General features: G+C 36.1%; 2 protein-coding genes across 4 annotated transcripts; both read left to right on the top strand.

Moving 5' to 3' along the window:
* The first annotated feature begins 233 nt into the window (after positions 1-233).
* dia (diaphanous related formin 1) lies at positions 234-18,258 on the top strand. 3 transcript variants are annotated; one of them, XM_066739047.1, is made up of 17 exons: positions 241-316; positions 419-908; positions 11,235-11,417; positions 11,503-11,801; positions 11,908-11,928; positions 12,345-12,654; positions 12,750-13,096; positions 13,169-13,457; positions 13,557-13,901; positions 13,982-14,124; positions 14,219-14,486; positions 14,568-14,807; positions 14,895-15,149; positions 15,228-15,392; positions 15,487-15,730; positions 17,942-18,023; positions 18,118-18,258. In XM_066739047.1, the coding sequence occupies exons 2-17, from the start codon at positions 849-851 to the stop codon at positions 18,137-18,139; spliced, it is 3,273 nt and encodes a 1,090-aa protein (XP_066595144.1). In that variant the 5' UTR covers positions 241-316; positions 419-848; the 3' UTR covers positions 18,140-18,258. The 3 variants fall into 3 exon arrangements, with proteins under 3 accessions (XP_066595142.1, XP_066595144.1, XP_066595145.1); XM_066739045.1 differs by lacking the exons at positions 17,942-18,023; positions 18,118-18,258 and adding an exon at positions 13,484-13,485 and having other exon boundaries at positions 234-316; positions 13,169-13,437; positions 15,487-17,930; XM_066739048.1 differs by lacking the exon at positions 11,908-11,928 and having other exon boundaries at positions 242-316.
* LOC136780589 (uncharacterized) lies at positions 18,174-21,689 on the top strand. The gene is made up of 4 exons (XM_066739057.1): positions 18,174-18,307; positions 20,342-20,718; positions 20,958-21,120; positions 21,201-21,689. The coding sequence occupies exons 2-4, from the start codon at positions 20,589-20,591 to the stop codon at positions 21,643-21,645; spliced, it is 738 nt and encodes a 245-aa protein (XP_066595154.1). The 5' UTR covers positions 18,174-18,307; positions 20,342-20,588; the 3' UTR covers positions 21,646-21,689.
* The last annotated feature ends 14 nt before the right edge of the window (positions 21,690-21,703 follow it).

Here is a 21,703-nt window from a genome sequence, read left to right as displayed (position 1 = left end):
CTTAATTCGTAGATTGATAATGCTGTTGAATGATAAAATATAAATTATTGTAACATTCATTATATAATTATGTATCGTTTTTATTGAATGTTGCATTTGTCAATTTTGATGAAGCCACAACCACCTGTTAGAGCTCATTTTTTTGGAATTAATTGTATTACAGTGTTTTGCAAAATGAAAATATTGAATATCTTGCTTAAATAAGAATTGGTACCAAATTGTATTTTTATTTTCAGAAATAAAGAAATGTATAAAAGAAGGTAATTAAACAATTGAGAAGATGGCTAATAGAAGAGAGAAACCAACAGGCAGTTTTGTAAGTATATGATAAAATAATTTGATCTAAATAAAAAAAACAAAGAAAAAATACATTAAAAACTATAATAAAAAATAATTGAATTGTAATTTATAAAATTAGATATTTCTTGATAACAACCAAATAGTAAAAAAAAATTCTACAGAAATATACTACCTAGAATTTGGCTACAAATTGTGCACTTGGTATGCGTGAACTACTTGAAATCGTGGGAGTGAGGTCTTATCGCTGTGAAATTTACAATTGTCAGCAACTATCAAAGAACGCAGTTACTCAACTCGCGAGCATTCTAGTGGCACGCATAGCGCTTGAATGCTAGTAGTACTAGAACGAACGTCGTCGGTACCTGCCTGCGGGTAAACGATTAATAAGAGATTTGCGTCGGGTTTCACATGTCATACGTAACGCATCGAATCAAATATTCTGTGCCATTTTTACTCAACACTTTCCGACTGATAAAAAGACAATTGTACGGAAAATAACTTAAGAAAATAAGAGTGATTTTCCAAGTGCAATTTTTCGTCGTGCAAAAATGTCAAGGGCAATTAAAAGAAGACAGAGCTGGTATCAAAGAGCTGAGTCAGGGATCAAGGTAAAAATAACATCAATTTGCAATATTGTGTCATTTGTCGAGCTTCAAATCGTATTTCATCTGGAGATATTTCAAAAACTTGTAACAAATTTATTGCTTTCGTTCGATTCATCGATTATTTCTGTTGCGCATTAAAATAACATCGTCTACTATGCATACTTTGTATATAGCAAATGTATTAACACATAGTGTAAAATAAGTGTAGTAGATTCTAATCAACGTTATGGCGGATCACATTTCCTGCCTCACGTTTCGTTAGCATATTGTTTAATTTGTGGTATGCGGAGAAACCAAAATAATATAAGCTACCTTCGTGTGTTGCGATAAATCAGCTCTGCAAATTTACATAATTTCTAAAGTTATCTTATTAGGAAGATGTCGTAAAATTTAAAATTTTAAATAGATATCTTTCTACTGATTTCAATTTACTCCTCTTGTATACACTACACAGAGTGTCCGGTTTAAGGGTGTCAAGTCAGAAATCCTATAAATGTGACAATCAGATTGGGTAACAGTGGGCGTCCTGAGTTCAGAAAAGGAGATGTATCGTATTGCTATACATGGTCCAGAGGACACCTTCCAAACCCACCAAGAGAAAGAGAGAGAGAGAGAGAGAGAGAAAGTTTGATTAAACAAATGATCTGAGATAATGCAAATCATCCACCGAGTGCCGGGTAGCTCTGCCCATCAAAATACCAAGCATTAACGCTGTTTGATACTTTCTAACAAAAATGAAAATTCGAAAATTCCTCAAACTTCCTTTAAATCAATTTAAAATCATTTTTATTGAATCGCAAATATACTGAGAATGTAAAAATGACTGCAAATTCTGTATAAATATGACAATTTTCAGTAAAATTAATTTGCGATTAATTTTAATTAATAAAAGTAAAATGCCTGCATAAATTCTATACAGAAGCTTTTCGCGGAAGACAATCAAACTGAAATTGAATATATATCGCTATAATCAATCGGAGAAATGGTTTTCCGCAAAGAACGTTGGAGGAAAGTTTTCGATAAACGACGATTATTCCGCTTCGTATGAATCAATTGTTAAGTATAAGTACTTGGCCCAATGACAACCGTCACTTTAAAGGCTCATTGTGACGACAGACGCAACAACGTAGTAGAAGTAAGCGTAATTGAAGAAACGCTAAAACGATAGCGGTGTGAAATCGATGCACTTGAGCTCCGTTTTCGCCTCTCGTCAATTACGCTTGCTTTTACTTTTCCCACATTGCTGCTTCGTCTATTCTCAACCTTTCTTTAAGACCATGCAAATTTTTGAATAGCGATACGCTAGCATGGCTGCAATAATTTAGAAAACGGTCCGTGCGAGGAGTGAAATATTAAAAAAATAAAATAAAAGTGAGGCAAATGATCCTTAAGCATTCAAGCAACTCACGGATAAAATCTTTTCTTTGATCTGTCTCTACCAGATGGTATGTTAAGGTGAATTACCAGTGCATAAAAGGAAATTGTTCCGCACTGCAGAGTAATGCATGGAATTAATTATTGGCTAAAGCCTTCGCATTCAGGGTTCCACGATAAATGGCTTACATCGATGCTTAATCACAATTAGCCATTGGAGAGTGACTAAGGCGTTGTGGTCAAAGCCAGTGAAGATAAAGATTTGAGAAGGGCCTTCTAGAATGGACTTATCTTGGCTACATTTTATTTAAATTATCAAGAAACTCTAAACGAGAGATTGTATAAATTCATAATATTTTTGTAAACCAATATGTGTGTTCTATTATTTTAATACAAACAAAACATAAGGTTATAAAAATGTTATCGATTCACTATTCTTTGTTTGCTATTTTATTGATATTATAAATAGAAGGAAATATGTGAGATTAAATTTGCTTGGAAAGCAACTCTACATTTATGCTTAATAAGTATAATTCAATACTCATAATACATTGACCTTAAATAAAAAGATAAAACGTAAAAGTAATCATTAATGACGAGCCAATCGATTATTATTCTTTACCGATGAATCAACTTGCAGTAAAATTCATAATTTATAGTAAAATTATAACCGGACTTTATTTATTAAGCAAAATATAATTTTTATCTCCTTTTTACGAACCGTTTATGCGCGTGAATGCATTAATAGAGAACGCTTGAAAAATAAACATTAAAGTCTTATCAGTATCGAAAGATCTGTGTGCGTTAAATTTTATGCAAAGTATAATAATTATTAAAGAAGCCGAATAAATAATTTGAGTAATACTAAATATCAATACTCCCAGTGATGTCAGATACTTTAAAATGTGCTGTTTGTCAGTCGAGAACCGGTCCAGTAACCTTGCATACTACAAGGATGAACACATTCTTCGTTCATTCCTCAGCCGCTGATATTTCATGCCTATACTTATATACCTTCCTTCCCAAAACTCAGAATTCGACTATTGCCATATGTGCTTTAATTACAGAGAAGACAATATTTTTCTATCTATTATATGAATCGAGCCTGCTTGGCAATGCGAACATGTTACATAGATACCTTATCATTATTGATAACTCCTTGGAGCGATAAACGTGAGAAAGATAATTGTGCAGTTTGCGAAAAAAGTTGAGGCCTGGAAAGCGCTAATCTTTGAGGGGAATAAAATAATCATTTCTAAAATATTTGTTCAAATCTTCGAAGTAACTTGAGGAATGGATCGATGGCTTTGCATGATTATCTTAAAAGACGAAAAATAAGTAGAAATAAACAAAACTCGCTTACATCATCATCCACTTGGCGAAATGATCTCACCATCATTTTCTTTTCTCACAGCCAAGGAAGGTTATTGCTCTTACACAACTAGATTCCACAGCCAATGCGTTTCATTAACCAGACCACGATTAAACTTGCCTATTGAGCAACTATCGTCCATTCAGTATATGTATAAAATATATATAGAGAGTACACTTTTTAATCATTGCGTTAAAGTAGTTGAAAAACTAATTTTATATCCCCTCACGCCCACGTTGTTTATATTCCGCCTTGCATATAATCTTCCAGCACGACTCGATTCGATCGCCATGAGTTTTTAGAAATTTCCTCGGGAACAGTAATTATTTAATCGGTGAATCGATAAAATCTTTCGGCTCGTTGGATGATTGCCTTAAAATTGTTAGGCCATACAAGTATAAGTGTTGCGAATTAGAGTTAATCGCTCGGTGTTAACTGCAGATCATACGTGCTAGGCTGCATACTGAGGCGATTATGTAATAACCCGACGAAAAAAGAAGGGGACAAAAATAATAATAATAAGAGTCGCTGGTGAAACGCAACTTACAAATTAGTGAATAGGGAAAATGGAAAGTATCTCGTTGCCGTGTCAAATGGACAGAGGAGCAATTTTACCAAGTGATGTGCCCTCTCAACGGCATAAGATCTCGTCGTAATTGCTATCTCGCGTCCGCGTGAAACCGGTACGAATCGATATGCTGGATTGCCGCGTTAGATTAATACCTGTCACACATGCGATCTCCCCTATTAACGCTCTCCCAAAACAAATAAAAACCTACTCGGAAAATTTTCATTTCATTTTTATTACCGATCCAAAGACTGACGAACTTTGCACAATATCGTTTATCGATGGAGCAATCCTTGCGTATACATATTGAGCAGACTCGCGTAAGATAAATCTCCACGAGAGGAATAGATATTGCTTCCTACGTGTAACGCATGGTTTTCTGCGCCAATATCACAGCGAAATATCAATCCGGTCGATGGAGCCAAGTTTTCTTCTTGATTTAGGAGATGCGAAATCGATGAACCGTTGTTTGCCCACGTGGAAATAAGGCGTGACCACCGGCGGCAGTGACGTCATTCCCAACGACCTCACGTTGACCTTAGCGTCTCTGCAAAACGTGGCCCGTCACGCGAGCTTTCCAGCAGTTTCACGCAATTCGTAAATATTGCACTCCTATTTTCTTCGTTTTTGCCTCATCGGCTCCCCAAAAGCGGGATCGATTGGTTAAACCTTGGGTTATTCGAGGCTGTGACATCGAGAAAGGATCGAGAGCTATACCTACTCACACAGGATGAAAAGTAAACACACGAGCCGTGTCGGTGTGTTCGTTGGAATCGCGCGAACTTGTCATTGCGTCAACGAGGTCTCTCTAACGAAAAAAAACTCGTTTGCCAGAAATAAAACGGAAGAAAATAAATACTACGTCATTAGCTTGGCCTTTTACCCAATTATTATACTACATAGGTACATCCGAGTATTCTTTTTTTTTTTTTCTAGAAAAATAATAATCATTGTTATTGTCCTCTGTTTTACAGAATTTTTACTTTAAAATGCTCCGAGAGTACAGTTGCGCTGCTGTTCACCTAACGGATGCATCGAATGCTTTTACCGTACCGTGTAGAACGCTGATACCGTAAAATAAACATTAGGTTGCCTCTCGTTGAACATTAGACTAAAAAGCACGGCAAAAATCGTACGTTTTATGATTTCTCGCGTTTCCGCGGAGAAAAAATGAGAGAGGGACGCGAAGCAGCGAATCTCGCGGAGTAAGAGAGTGTTGGAATGCTATTTTGAGGAATTTTATACTATATTAAATAACTCTAGCATTATAACGAGTGTATAGTTATTAACCAATCTGCCTCGCTTTGTACACATTGTTTGGGTGCAGGATGCGTCATGCCATACGGTCGTTAAGTTATACGACAAATAGCCACGCGGCGAATTATCTGTATTGTACTACATACGCATCATAAACACGCTGTTCTTATCTCTCGGCGTATACATTTCGAATTCTAAAATTCTTAGAGTCGAACAAAGTGAATTTACCCGCTTGATAACAAACCGAGCGTAGCTTCTTCCAACTGGATAATATTGCCAGCGGACTCTATTCTCAACGCCAGAAGCAACGGAATTACTTTTCACTCGCTAAAAGGTTTAGCCATTTTTTTATTTTCTCTTTAATCCCTACAAGACTTTACTGGGCAATAAAATACAAGGAGAGAGATCTCTCGCGATGTCCCACTTTAGTTTGGATTCTTAAGATAGAGACGTAGCCGTTCGGTTTTATTTGTTTGAATTTACGATTGCAGTATGTGAGTCGTCGGTGAGAATAAGAAATTCGATAGGAAAGATTCGAGGAGAAGAAGAAGAAGCTTGTATAGATTAGAGAATGGTCTTAAGGTCGCATTTTCGCATAAGCGCCTTCCCATTGTTGCTCGGATAGCATTCAGCGATGGGAATTGAAAGTTGTTACGGCGTCCCGGCGATAGACTGTATATGTGCAAATATTTATATACAGACGTTTGCGAAAATCGGAGGATCGGTCGAGAGTTTAAGGCCGGGTGAACTCGTCCCTGATAAGCGGTCAGCGTAAAAGGAAAAAATGTTGCTGCTTCCCTGTTTATATATGCATGCACGCGCCCTCTGCCAATGTGTATGCACTGGCCAACTTCTCTCTCTCTCTCTCTCTCTCTCTCTCTCTCTCTCTCTCTCTCTCTCTCCCTTCATTTTGCTTTCTTTAATTTACTCGCTGTGCCGTTATGTTAATCCCATACCTTACGAGCTAACTGTACACGTAGAGCTCGCTCTCGGCTTTTTATCGCTGCAGCAACGAAACGCAACGCAACGCAAATGTATCGAGTGATTGGACAAAAAATGCTGTATACACCAATCCGTCTGATTCTCTCAGCTGTAACAAGCTAATCTACCTCGTTAAACTTTTTTCGTCGCTACCGATTTTACTCTCTTTAGGAACAACACAAGGTTCACCCTCGTTCCGGTGGAAGCGAGAGTCGCGGTATAATTACAATAGTATATATATATATATATATATATATAACAGTCGAATAAACAATTTATGCACTCCTGCAATTTTAACACGACCGCTTGAAAAAACCTGCGTGCGTGTATTCGGTAAAGAAAGTAGTTTATCATTGGAATGGAATACGAACGAATTTGCAATTGCATTAATTTGGGTAGTTTGAAGCGGTGGTTCGACGCGGGTATGCTTTAATTCCATTGGAATTGTTTAAAGCATGCATGCACGTTGGGAAATCGGGGACATTGCATTCCACCGGCGAAGCATCCCGGAGAATAGAAAATTAAGAGTAGGGCATAAGCAATGAGCCGCGGACAGATGGAAGCAAGTGGCGAGCAACATTGTGCGCGCACTGCGATAGATATATAGATGCTTTTCGCTTTTTCATACCTGCCGGCTGCCGTGCTCTCCTGCTGCTGTAACAGCGTCATTTACATTAACGATATATTCGCTATGCTAATTACTACTCGTTGTACGCCCCGCATTTATTATTGGATATTCACGCGTGGCCGTATTCCGTGTAATTAGTCGCATTATTAGTCGTGCACGGTATATTCGTTTCCCTTTCGCATATAAAACCCAATAATTTCCAAACGTTATATTCATACGCACACTCGACCAATATTGTACTCGACAAACGCGAAAAGCAATCTTGTATGTATCGACCGACGTAAACAAATATTCAACCATCGGCAAAATTTCCTAAACTCTGCTCATGAGTCGATCGGAGCCTGCTATTTCGTATATACATACAAATTACAAGCTGCGATTCTCCCGTCCAGAAGCTCGTTATACCGGCTGCGTATAAAATTAAACGGTCTCACCATTGCACTTTGCATATAGCTGCGGGGACTTTCGGCCGCAGCAGGAGAATATAATTGACGAAATTAATGCGCAGCGTGAGCTTGATGCAGAAAAAGCATCGGAACTACAAGCGTTCATCGTCCGAATTGATATAATGGCTATTCCAGGACAAGCCGCGTATGTCTATTGCTCGTGATGAAAATTAATCGAGCGTTGCTTCTTTCTTATTTAACTCAAATTATATTCGACCGGGAATTTAGAGATGGAGGGAACGAAAGGTGACGAGAGGTTTGATTAATGGCCTTGGCTGGTAGAATTAGCGATTGCTGCAGAGGTACAGCAAGAGAGAGAGAGAGAGAGAGAGAGAGAGAGACAGAGATAACAAGCGTGATAGGAAATTGAAAAAGTCCATCGCATTTGTGCGGTAATAATAATAATAGGACGAGATGTATATATATATATATATATATAGAAAAGAGATGTATCTCCCATGAAAGTGCAGCCGCGACTCCGAGGTACAGTAGTAGCTAGTGCACAGTCGGGAGTGGCCGGCCGCAAACGGGCAAAAGCAGCAGGCAGGCAGCAGCCGGTGAGCAGAGTCAAAGAGCGAATGGAGAACCGAATGGAGCCGAGTTAAGCCGATCTGAGCAGCGGAGAACCACCACCGCGGAGGGACAAGATAAGTTGCAGCTTCGGCAGCAGCAACGTTGCTCTTTCAAGTTTAACTTTTTCAGTCTGCCGTGTTGAATCTGGCGCGGAAGAACCTACGGAGAATATCTGCTGCGATCTTTCGCACGAGCAACCGCGGCGAACGCTCCTCGTCGTCTCTGATCCTCGCTCTGTGTTGCAACGGTAGCTTTTTTCCCTCGATAGAGGAAACTGCAGTAAAGAATAACCAACTACGCGATCCTGAGTTTTCCTTCCTCTCTCTCTCTCTCTCTCTCTCTCTCTCTCTCTCTCTCTCTCTCTCGATGTACTCATTGACTCCCGGCTCCCGATACTCGAGTACTCTCCAGTGATACTAGTGCCAGTGCTAATTAAGATAATGCGTCTACTTCCCTCTCGAACCTAACGATTCTTCGGCTCCGTACACGCACGCCTATAACTCGACCTGCACTTCCGACCGCATGAAACATCTTCGCTGTATGCGATTCCACTTTTACTCGCATTTCAATCATCCTTAAACGTTGATTACCCGAGCTACACGAATCACTCCACTCGAGATTAACTCCAACGGTGCCATTTGTGTGTCTGCTGTGTATAGACAGAAACGGAACTACGATTTTAGAAATTCAAGTTGATTACGCGTGAATGTCACACGTGGAGTCATTCGTAAAAATAGCTGGATCGAGGACGTATGATCTTTGATGGTTTTTTCTCGAGACGCAAAATAAGTGTGATGATTGTGGATAAGAGTTTTTTGAACGAATATTTCGTGTAATATCAGGGATCCGAGAAAAGTGTTGGAGGCTGCGTTTGGGAAAATTCTTGTTCGTTGCTGCTCGGAATACTGGAGAAAGTCTGGCCAAAAGAATATAAGGATATTGTGAATAGTGATTTGGATTGATTTTGCGCCAGTCCATGCTAGAGAGTTTGGAATTGAATTTCAAGTTGGTTCTTTCGTAAGGTATGATTTAACATGCGGAAGAACCGAGTGCAATCCGACTGGCTGGTCCAGGAATTGTTCACGAGCATCGCATAACGGAGGGGAGTTTGAATAAGTGCACCTGTCCAAATGAAAATGTTCCAATAAATTATCTAACTTGGGTGGATTCGATCAGTTTCTTTTAACATGAGACATTAATTCAGTGCGTCGGTGCCTAGCAAGGATAAAATCATGATCACGGATTTGGTAAGATATTCCACACATGCATACATATATGTATGTATGCTGCCTTTAACGGGGCAAAATAAATACCTGTTGCGAAGCTTTGTAATTCAATTGAGCGCGGTATCTGTACTGTCAATTCTACGATAAATTCTCTGCCAGAGGATAAAGTTATTCGAGCTGAATATTTGTTTAGAAAATTCCTTTCTGGAATTACGTGCTCCTTTCGTGTTTTTTGTTTATTATTTTTCTCTCATATTACCCAATCAAACTGTAAAATAAATTATTTCAGACGTTATCACGCTCCAAGCAAAATCCACCAAAGGAATTTTGTTACGAAAATCAAGTATAAAATCCGTCAGGCATAAATAGCACAAATCTATAAAGATTAATAATATTCTTATATATTTGTCAATTCCCTACTATATATTTTCGACGCTTTTTACAAAGTGATCATTATGAAATTAAGCGCGATGCTCGTTAAATACGTCTGCGAAAATATAGCGATGACGTAACGAGGATGAGACGTGCGTGCTACTGTTATTATTATTTTTTGCGGAAGGAAATTTTAAACGGTGATAATAAACAGTTTAAATCCCTCAAAACAATATCGTTCGCATAAACGATTTTTAAATAGTTTCCGATTGACGTGGATATCAGAGGTCTATTTTTATTTTTATTTTCCATTTCTTCAGCCTTCCAATATTTTTATCACGTTTGACTTTCAATATTAAGATTTGTACTTGTCGAACCTTATTAGAAAGTAGTACAGGGGGATGCCTTGTAATTGCGCAAAATTTATACCAACGATTCATGGCTCGAATCGCAGTTAAATTCCATCGTTGATGGAGAATTAAGTACACGTGTATTTGATTGCAAATGTGTGGAAATACAAGGCCGTCTGTGTAAAACACGTCAGTGACACCATGCGCCTTGTGATACTATTGGTTTGTCATACTCGCCTTATCCCACAAGTGTTTCTTTTCAAAAATTATTGCCTATATAAACCTCCTATCAATGCCTCGGTAAAATCAATTTTTACAAAATCTCCCAGTAAATCTTTCAATAGATAACACTCATGTCGAACAATAAAACGCTGTTTTTCTTTCTTCACTGAGCAAATCGCAATAAATAGTTTTCTTTAAAACGTTTGATTTTATGAACCGGAACTTAGACACAATATTGTCTGGGTATTCGGTATTTCGCAAGAAAAGAGTGAAAGCTTCTGAAAAGAAAATAAATAGTATAGAGATTGTGTATATGCGTGTGTGTGTGTGGAAGCAACATTGAACTTGACTAAATTAGATATGACTTAAAGTGAAACAAACGTTTATGAAGAGTGCTTGCCATCGGTATATAAGAGTGTGATACGTGAGTTAGAATATACTTATGGCTCCTCCTAATAAGTCCTGCTGCTTCTCGACGCTCGACGCTCGACGCGAATTGACAATGAGAATATGTTTTCGATTTCGGTATATCGTACGACGTTTCTTTCCCCACTTTACAGGATGAGCATCGACAAAAATGATTGGAGCATTGTAGTTTTAAAGCTTCGATATAAGACAGTGGACTATTGTTACGGTGCTTCGACTTATTTTCCGCTTTTTATTGCAGCCTAGCAGCTTTGAAAATGCGTTGTGAATCGTGTATACACGTTATGCTAAATTTTTTGGGGGTGAGTGTATAATAACACTGATCTACGACTGATAAGTTTTATAAAGATAAATATTTTAGTGTCGTTATTATCTAAATGACATAGAGATAGGTTTTGCTTTTAACGATCGGTCGAAAGGAGAGGATTTTTGCCAGACATTGATTGTTTGAATCTAATTAGTAATCGGAGCAGGATGTCAACAGCTTTTTCGGATCGATGAGTCATTTAATGACTATTTTATTTTTTGTTTCAGCTGGACACATGGTTTGGCCGGCCGAAGAAATCGGGTCGTGGGGTTGGGGTCAGAGGGGGCGCGGGCCAAAATACCATCCCCCGCCCCCACTCCGGTGATGATTTTAACGAAGTAGAGCAGCAACGATGCATGATCGAAAGAATGGACGAAGAGACGGTGAATGACAGGTTCGAAGAGATGTTGGTATGTATGCGATGAAATCCTGCCTAGTCATTTCCAATCTGGCGGTTGGAGAGTAAATTAATGTAAGATAATTCATTGTTAACAGGCAAATATGAATCTGACCGAAGAGAAGAAGGAGCCACTTCGACAACAATCGGAAGCGAAAAAGAGAGAAATGTTGGTTTTGCACTACAAGGGCAGCATTCAAGAAAATCGTTCAAAATTTGACAAGCCGGCAGAGTATATACAATACTTAGCGCAGCCTGACCTAAGCGTTAATAAAATTTATAATTGCATAGAATCACTTAGAATTGCTCTGACAAACAATCCCTTGAGTTGGGTTCAAGAGTTTGGAACCAAAGGGCTGAAGCAAGTTCTTGCAACGCTCAATGAATGCTACAGAAAGTAAGTGTTTCATATTATTATACTAAAGATTTTTTTTTAATTACGTATAACATTTTTCTCTATCAACCAACCACGGTAGTCTAATATTCGTATTGTTCTATTCCAGTGCCCTCATATCTTATGATAGGTAATCTCACGTAAATCTCATTGAATATATACGCTTAAAGAACAGCAATTTTATGTTTCAGCATTTCTAAATAGTTTTCTAATCTCAGCTTGCCCATGAATATTTTTTTTATAAACTATATACTTATTTTTAGCAAATTTTCATGTTTTATTTCAGTTTTAAGCTTATTATTCTCTTACAGTAGCTTGATACTTGTACAAATCAATCCCAGAATTTTATTTGAAGCTTATGCAATTAAAAATATACTATTAAACAATGTAAAACTTAAGCAAGATTCTTTTCACTTCTGAATTGATTGTACATGAACATATATATTCTTATGCATGATGGATTGTCGCTTATAAATGATACCGTTTGTTTAATTCACAATGGTTTGTGCTGTACACATTTGGTAAAATATATTATTCTTTTTATAGTGATAATAGTTATGAACGAATACAGTACGAATGTATCCGGTGCTTAAAAGCTATTATGAATAATACTGTCGGAATAAAAGAGATGCTGGCCCATCATGAAGCACTGACCATTGTGGCAAGATCCTTGGAGCCCTCTAAACCTTCGGTCATGTCTGAAGCTGTCAAATTACTTGGCGCTGTCTGCTTAATTTCAAGCGATAGTCATAAAAAAGTTCTAGATGCTATTACAATGAATGGCGAATTTAAGTGTAGGGAAAGATTTTTACCGATAGTACAAGGATTGATGAACAAAAAGAATGAGAATTTAAGGGTAAGCCTATCACATATATTTATCAATAAAAACATTCCATTTCTTAAGTCAAATGAATTTTGAATCTTAATGCTAAAATTTGTATTTCCTGGCAGGTGGTATGTCTTCAGTTGATAAACTCAATTATTTCCTACGCCGAGGATCTAGATTTCCGGTTGCATCTGAGGAACGAAATTATGCGCGTAGGATTATCTGATATGCTGGAAGCATTGGAGAAAGAAGAATCCGAGGACTTGGCAATGCATTTAAAGATATTTAACGAACAAAAAGAAGAGGACTATGAAGAATTTATACAAAGGTTTGACCATGTGCGCTTAGAATTGGACGATGTGAATGATTGCTTTGAAGTAGTAAAGAATATGGTAATGGATACTTCAGCTGAACCTTATTTCCTGTCAATTCTGCAGCACTTATTATTTATTAGGGATGATGCATTAGTAAGGTGAATAACACTTTTCCGTAAAATTTAACCTTATCACGAGGATAGAATTTAATATTGCAATATTTTCAACAGACCTGCATATTATAAATTAATAGAAGAATGCGTGTCGCAAATTGTTTTACATCGATCAGGTTGTGATCCAGATTTTAGTGCAACGAAACGTTTTCAAATAGATGTTCAACCATTAATAGATACTTTGGTTGAAAAGTCTCGTGCGGAGGAAGAGAGGCGTTTAGTTGAAGTTTCACAAAAATTGGAAGAGGCAATAGCCAGTAAACAGGAAACTGAAGCAAAACTGCAACATGCGGAGAATAAAATAAAAGAATTGGAACAAGGCAGTGGTCGAATAACGGGCAATACGGTATGATTTTCATAAGACTATTATAGCAGTATTTAATTTGATACCTTTGAAATGAGAGGAGAAAGATTGACCAAAAAATTCAACGAATTCTGCTGACAGAAACCAGGAATGTGTCCACCTCCTCCCCCAATGCCTGGTATGGGCGGACCACCTCCACCGCCTCCTATGCCTGGAATGGGTGGACCACCTCCACCCCCAATGCCTGGAATGGGTGGACCACCACCACCTCCAATGCCTGGCATGGGTGGACCACCGCCTCCTCCCATGCCTGGAATGGGTCCTCCACCCCCTCCGATGCCAGGTATGGGCCCTCCACCACCTCCAATGATGGGAGGCGGAATGTTTATACCTCCGCCAGGTGCAGTGCAAGTCTTGCCTCATGGATTAAAGCCTAAGAAGAAATGGGAAGTGGATGGACCATTGAAAAGAGCGAATTGGAAAGCTGTTAGTACTGTTTTCTCATAACATGTGCACGTGTATTTCACTTTTTAATCATAATATTATACATGAAATTTCTTATTCAGATCCTACCGCACAAGCTTACCGAAAAATCATTTTGGACCAAAGTACAAGAAGATAAGTTGGCTAGTCCGGAAATATTGGATAATCTAGCACAAAAGTTTTCGTCTAAACGAAGTGGAAAGAAACTTGATGATGTTGTCGACAAGTAAGATATACATTTTTAAGCTGCATATTTTTTTACAATAAGGGATATAATCAAAATGTCTGCATAATCGTTTAAAATGTATCTTTCTCATCAGATCTGCACCTACGAAAAAGGTTAAAGACCTTAAAGTTTTGGATAGCAAATCTGCTCAAAATATATTGATTCTTCTTGGTGGTTCGTTAAAACATATGTCGTACGAAGAAGTAAAAAAATGTTTATTAAAATGCAATGGTCCTGTAATTTCTGACAACGTTCTTCAAGGTCTGATTCAATATTTACCGCCACCAGATCAATTAAATAAGTTACAAGCCTTTAAGGACCAATACGATGACCTAACTGAAGCCGAACAATTTTGCGTTACAGTAAATATTTAGTATTTATTGAAATTTTCAACTGTACCTGCTTCGATTGGATGATTGTTCAACGTTATCTGCTTTTTTTAGATATCTACAATTAAAAGATTATTGCCAAGACTGAGATCATTAAGTTTTATGTTACGTTACGAAGAGCTAGTTCAAGATGTGAAACCTGATATAGTAGCAGGTACAGCAGCATGCGAAGAAGTGAAGAACAGCAAAAAGTTTGGAAGAATACTTGAATTGATTTTATTATTTGGAAACTATATGAACTCTGGATCGAAGAATGGACAAGCATTTGGGTTTGAGATTAGTTTTCTAACTAAGGTAAATCTTTATGATTTACTTTTCTTTTCTTTTGCTTTTGTTGTGACAAAAACGCTATTGATTAATACGATATTTAATTGTTCACAGTTAACCAGTACAAAAGATATAGATAATAAGCAAACACTTATGCATTATTTAGTGGATACTATAGAGAGGAAGTTTCCGGAATGCCTTAATTTCTCAGAAGAATTAGCACACGTGGACAGAGCCAGCCGAGTATCTTTAGAAAATGTGCAGAGAATTTTACGTCAAATGGATTCGAACATTCGTAATCTTGAACAAGATCTTACTAATGCTCGGGTACCCCAATCCAGTGATGATTTATTCTCAGAAGTTATGACTGTATCCTTTTTGATTTATTTTCATTCTGATTGTTCACTTACGATCTTTGTTGTTTTCCTTAATTGAACAAATACTTAGCCATTTGCAAAGAAAGCTCGAGAATCTTACGAAGTAATGCAGAACATGTTCAAAAATATGGACAGTTTGTATACAGACATATCGGAGTTTTTCTCCTTCGACAAACAAAAATATACTATTGAAGAGTTCTTTGGCGATATTAAAACGTTTAAGGATGACTTTAGTGTAATGACTAAATGCTACAAAAAAAATTATTATAAGCCATATGACGAAATTTTTAAACAATTTTACTAACTTATTGGTCTTATTATTTCTTCAGCAATCTCAAATGGAGATTATAAAGCTAAGGGAAGCGGAAGAGAAACAAAGAAGAGCTAGAGAAGCACGAGATAAGGCTGAGGTGGAAAAAGCAGCGCGTGCCGCACGTAAACGTGCGCTAGTTGACATCAATGCACACGAAACACAAGAAGGCGTTATGGACAGCCTCATGGAAGCTCTTCAAACTGGCTCAGCCTTTAGTCGGCCCGATCAGCGTCGTAAACGGCAAACGCGCGTTGCTGGTGGTAAGTTCTTTAGGACTAAAAATGGTACGAGGCTTGCATGCTGGCAACCTCCGCATAATCAAAAACTTTTTAACGGAGAACTATCGATGTCATCGGCCAAAATTCAAAATTACCAAGAAAAAACACCCATCGAGCAATTTCGTCATGTATTTACCTATCCCTCAATCCGAAACAGAACAGAAGATCCAGCTATGTATTGCACCCCTGATGACAATCAGGACGCTTATAAAAAACGGCTGATGCACGAGGCTGAAAAAACACCAAAGGTTGAGCGGTATCTTTCTCGTATTAGCTCGTATTATAAGAAGACAAGAAACAAGACAGGACTAATGCAGTATTCTCAGTTTAACGAAACACCTAAAAGAGAAACAACTTTTAATTCAATTATGGCTTTTACCCATTTTAACAGACGTTCTGTCGGCATTGAATTTAATCAAGCTCTTACAGAAGTACCATTGTTGAATTTAAATGACGAACAAGATATTGATAACTTTCAGAAAAATACTGGAGCTATTCCGAAATCATCAATTCATTCAAATTGTAAAATAACTCGCATCTCGATATCCCAACTGAATGAAGTCAATACAAATTTAGACGAATTCTCATATATTTCTCTTATGAATAAATTAGAAGCGTGTAGTCCTCAGAGAATGAAGTATACACTCGGAAACAGATTATCCAAATGCACACCTAAGAACTCGTCATCTTCGTCATTGCACAAAAAGGCGTTCCGTAACGATGCTTACGGAGCTACTCCGATTAAATCTAAGCGTATTACGGTTACCAAAAGATACAAGAGAAGTAGCATGGTTCGTCGCGCAATCATGAATCGTAGACATACTCGAAGATACTTTAACCACGGAAAACGATTTGGATACCAATTGTCTAGTCCGCTTAGCGCGAATGTGTCAATGCCGGATATACGTACACATTTATTATCTCCCGACGCAACATGCAATATACATTTCACAGTTCCGCAATCAGCCGATAACCGAAATTTGAAAGCACAGAAAAGCATTTCTGAAGCTAAGTTAGTAAGAGTGAAAAATTTTCAAAATATACCGCAATACCAGGATGAAAATCAGAATGACGTTACGATCAAATACCCCAGTATGAAATCTCTTAATTCTAGTTTATCATTGAAATCCGCATCTTCTGCTTTTATCAATAAATCTGATTCACCGCAACTTGTTGAGATTAGTGGAATTGGAATGTTAACGCAAAATACTCCTGTAATTGCAATAAACATGCAAGAAAATAAGAAGACGGAGAAAAAAGAAGTTTCTGTGAAATTTGAAAATACTGGTTCGCCAATTGTCAAATTGATCGAAAAGCCCATTAACCAGTCTTCACATTTTTCGTCTAAAGTCAAAATTCCAACTAGAGATTTGAAACGTGAAAAGATGACATGGAAATTTTGGCAAAAACGCAAAAAAATATTTGAATAAATTTTCAGCTATTTATATGAAATGATATAATCAATTTTGTGATAATGTATTATTTTTATTCTAATGAGTATTATTACAAGCAGCTTTTATTTGTTGACATTTTATTAAATATAATATTAAATATTGCCCATCATGTAAATTTTAAATGCGCACAAGTTGAACTGCGTTTTGTGATATATTTTGTAGATTATAATTTTATAGTGTTACCAAGTACAAGCGATGAATTAAAGGAAACTTTTAATAAAAACGAAAAAAATTAATTAATATTTGGTTTCCTCCATTAAATTTGTAACTGTGTTCGAATTAAAGCCATTGAAATAATTCATTTTTGTTAATGGTGATTCATTGCAGTATTCACTAAAAATGCTCAATAAGAAATAAAATTATTTCCTTGACACTTGAGCATGAACTTAATCGATTATACAGAGATATGTATAACACTTTAAACTCAATTATTGACTCCTAAATATTCACTTATTCCATACTCGATCGATAATACAAAACGTAAACATCGCTTATATTTACACTATTAAAGATATAGGCAGAGGTGTCCTTATTTTGTCCATACAATTATATTTAAGGCGTATACTCAATAAGTACTCTCCTTTTAAACCAAAACTTAGTTAAATCTCAGTTGAGTGATCCGGTTGAATACAGTTTATGTAATTTAAACTGTATACAAATGAGTCGCTCAGATTTATTTCAAGTTTAAAAGGAAAGTACCTAATAACTAAGCATTTAATATTATTTATTTTCATTACAGCCGAAAGGAGAGCTCAACTGAATCGTAGCCGTTCGCGCACGGGATTGGTAGGAACTGGTTTACTTGGAAGAGAGCTATCTACGTAAGTTATTAAATGTGATTAATTAGAGAAATACATAATCATGTATAATATATATGTTACTTGTAAATGATACTTATATTCTATTGGTTTTCAGGGAACTTTTGAGCTCGGCGTAATTTACTTAAAGTCTAATTTCCGTCCTAAACTTGATGCTGTGATGATTTTATACTTATCTATTGATCACGGAAAGAGACACGAGGTAGTACAATATGTAAAAATAACTTTACGAAGCGACACATACATCGCATAAAATCTATTGAAGATTTCTTATTAGTAAGCATAAGGTAATTGCCGATATTTGTATAACTGAAAATTAATATTTACGATATTTAAATTTGTCTTCCTATAAGCTTTATCAAACAGATTTATATTTAAATAGTTAGCCTATTTTTATACAATATTATTCGACTATTGGTCTGAACAGTGAAATTTACAAATTGGGTGTAATGCATGTTTTTATACTTTTTTTATCAGGAGATAAATAATTACCAATCTGCAAGTGAAGTCATCTGCCTGTATATACATCGAATAGACATCACTTCAGTTCTTTCCATCTTGAAAAGTGTATGAATATAAAAAGGAGCATTTAAGTAAAATAATATATTTTTATAATAATATATGAATTCTTAATCGGCAAACAGTATTCTAACAAACATTTTTATTTTTCTTACCGTCTAATGCTGATTAATAAATCTAAAAAGCGCTAATTTGAACTTATCTATGATACAGCTGTAAATTTATCTTAAACCTATCACATATATTAGGTTGTAATTAAAAACAATTAGCAAAACTTTGTTACTACACTTTTCAAGTATGGTTAATATTATGTAAATTAGAAACCCGAAAAGTGTGTTATAAAATTTGCATTATTGGTAACTAAATATAGTTTGTCAGTATCAATTAACGATTTGTGATAAATAACACTCTTTCCAAGTTTCTGCAATTATTATTTCAGTATTTAACATTTTTCTACTCTGAAATTTAAGGCCTTCATAGTTTTACAGAAGTAAACATAATCAAAGTAAAGTAGTAATGAAAAGTATGCGAATAAAAAATAAATTATTTTTTATCATGAAGTAAAATGCGCATTTATAAGCTAATTTCGATATATTTACGCTACTCAGTTTTAAGCAAACACGATAGTGTACATAAATAACGTTTAATTTTAATTGGCATTTTTAAGATTAATTCGTTTCAACATTTGTAAAAGATTTAACTTTAAAATTTTACTAAATACATCTAAAGAGATATTGAATAACAATTGTGAAAGTATGCATTCCATGAAAAGTAATTGCTAACCAATTCATCTACTTCTAACGACATTCATCCGTGCTTTATGTTTAGAAACTGTGTGCCAAATATACAGTAATTTTAAATAAATATTTTAGTATCCAATGTTACGTATAATTTTTCTGGATATTTTTTTACATCTCTTTGGGATAGTACTTGTAAAATTTTCACCCAACATTTGATACTATATATGTATATGTATATATATATATATATATATATATAGTTAATTTTCTTGAGTCTCAATAATAAATTTTGTCTATACTGTAAGTAATTTTACGGTGAAGAAGAATTTGTATCTATACTGTATATATATTTGTATTTAGATATTGTCAAAATATTATTAATATTATATTATTATTGATTTGATTAAATGTTTTAATTTATTCTTTTAAATTTTATCAAAAGCAATAAATTTGACTTTATTCTAGCGCATAATATGAACATTATTACGCATTAATTTATTTGTGCACAAATTTAAAATTTTTAGATTGAAATACAAATATGTTTATTGTACATGTAAGCGAAGCAGCTTTATAGATAATAGCTGTGTATATATAAGAAAAATATTATGCAACGAATATACTATGTTTGTTCCAACATCAACGAAGCCCGTTTGTGGCACTGGCATGTTTCTGGCCCAAATTGAACTATGGCAAAGAAATTTGACTGTTTCGTAAACGATTTTTACAAGATTTTCCGTGATGTTGGAGCAAACAGTATACTCGTTGCAAATTCTGCTTTTTATATACATAAAAGCTGCTAAACTGTCATATAAATATACGCGTGTGAAGACTCGTGCAGTAAATGTTATAAATAAAATCAAATAATTAAATTTTCATCGCAAAAATACTTGAAAAAGTAACAATTGGAGTCGTTATATATGGGAATAGATGGGGTACAGTATTCAATTGATTAATAAATTTGTTAAAGAAATTTATTTGAAGTACATGGAAAAAAGTATGATTATTAAAATGAAAAAAAGACAATGGAAATTTAAATAGAACCGCTTGCATTACCCCCCTCAGATCAGCTGCATCGATTTCGCAACGTAGTCGAAACCTACGCCACCCCACGCCACGCGGCGAACGCATGGAAATAGACGTCTGTCACGTGACATAGCATGGCGTAACGTAATGTAGCATGGTATGGCGTGGACATGGATTAACATAATATTCTACTACTGCAACGCATCAAAATCCATTGCTAATATCACAAGACGAGAGGTTTAAGGTATTGTTATACATTGGGCATATTTTATATGAGATAGAAATAATGGAGGAGCGTTTAATACATAAAGTTCGAGAACACGAAGCGCTTTACGACATTCACAGTGCAAAGTACAGGGACTATAACGTAAGGAACGAAGCGTGGGAAGAGATTGGCGCCGAACTCAATTTACCCGGTAAGGGATCCATTCCCAAAATTGATCTCACCAATTATCCAAATATATTTGATTTGATGAACCAAATTATTATTACATTCATATCTGTGGTAATGCACAAATAATCCTTAGCTTCAAACTCGCTGACTAATGCAATTTAGCCACACATATCTTTTGCTTCATATACATTTGCGTATTGATTTTACTCTATAAATAAGCTAAATCGCTTTATCATCTAAATTAATCGTTGAATTTTCCAGCTGGAAGGTGTAAAGAACTTTGGGCAATGCTCCGAAATTGTTTCGCGAATGCGGTGAAAAGAAGACGTTCCAAGAAATGGGGCCAAGGAATCAACAAAAATTATACTCCTTGGAAGTACGAGAGCCAAATGGCATTTCTGCTGCCTTTCATGAAGGAGAGATCGTACGTGTTTGATATTTAACCGAAGAAGTTGCAATAGCTTCTTCATAAAGGTTTATATTACAAACTCTTCCAATCCCCAGGGGCCGAGGTATTTTATCCAACAGCATTATTTACGGAGAGGAGATGACAAACGGAATGAATAAACAATTTGACGCCTCGGAAGACGACGAAACCCATTCCGGATTGCCGGTAGGAATTCCAAAAATTGAATCTCCCACGCCCAAAAGGAGAAAACTGGATCATCCCAGGGATCTGACAGAATTTTTCAAACAAAGTCCCGAGGATATAAAGGACAGATATTCAGAATCGTATTTGACGACTCAGCCATACGACGAAGTAGATATGTTTTATCTGAGTATGGCGAGAACTATAAAACAACTCCCAAAGATAGAGCAAGCAAGGTTGAGGATGCAATTCTGTACAATGGTCTCCGAAGTAGAAATAAAATACGTAGCATCGGATAGCCTAGCCGGAACTACCGTAACTCATCATTTGCCTATGGAATCGGATGTCTTTTCTACTTAAGTTATTCATTTCTTGTTGACGAAATAAAATTTAATATTGTTTTACACGCAATTTGTTA

The sequence above is a fragment of the Prorops nasuta genome, unplaced genomic scaffold (assembly GCF_024137725.1).
Source record: "Prorops nasuta isolate Cenicafe-Biocafe unplaced genomic scaffold, Cenicafe_Pnas_1.2 PNAS00019, whole genome shotgun sequence".
In the NCBI taxonomy this organism is placed as follows: domain Eukaryota; kingdom Metazoa; phylum Arthropoda; class Insecta; order Hymenoptera; family Bethylidae; genus Prorops; species Prorops nasuta.
This window is presented reverse-complemented; position numbering and strand designations above follow the sequence as displayed.

Excerpts from the sequence above, each read along its gene's own strand:
- dia (XM_066739045.1), top strand. The coding sequence starts at position 849 with ATGTCAAGGGCAATTAAAAGAAGACAGAGCTGGTATCAAAGAGCTGAG. Across the intron at positions 14,808-14,894 it reads AGATTAGTTTTCTAACTAAG|TTAACCAGTACAAAAGATAT; the intron begins GTAAATCTTTAT and ends AATTGTTCACAG. Across the intron at positions 15,150-15,227 it reads TATTCTCAGAAGTTATGACT|CCATTTGCAAAGAAAGCTCG; the intron begins GTATCCTTTTTG and ends ACAAATACTTAG.
- LOC136780589 (XM_066739057.1), top strand. The coding sequence starts at position 20,589 with ATGGAGGAGCGTTTAATACATAAAGTTCGAGAACACGAAGCGCTTTAC. Across the intron at positions 20,719-20,957 it reads CGCCGAACTCAATTTACCCG|CTGGAAGGTGTAAAGAACTT; the intron begins GTAAGGGATCCA and ends TGAATTTTCCAG. Across the intron at positions 21,121-21,200 it reads CCTTTCATGAAGGAGAGATC|GGGCCGAGGTATTTTATCCA; the intron begins GTACGTGTTTGA and ends TCCAATCCCCAG.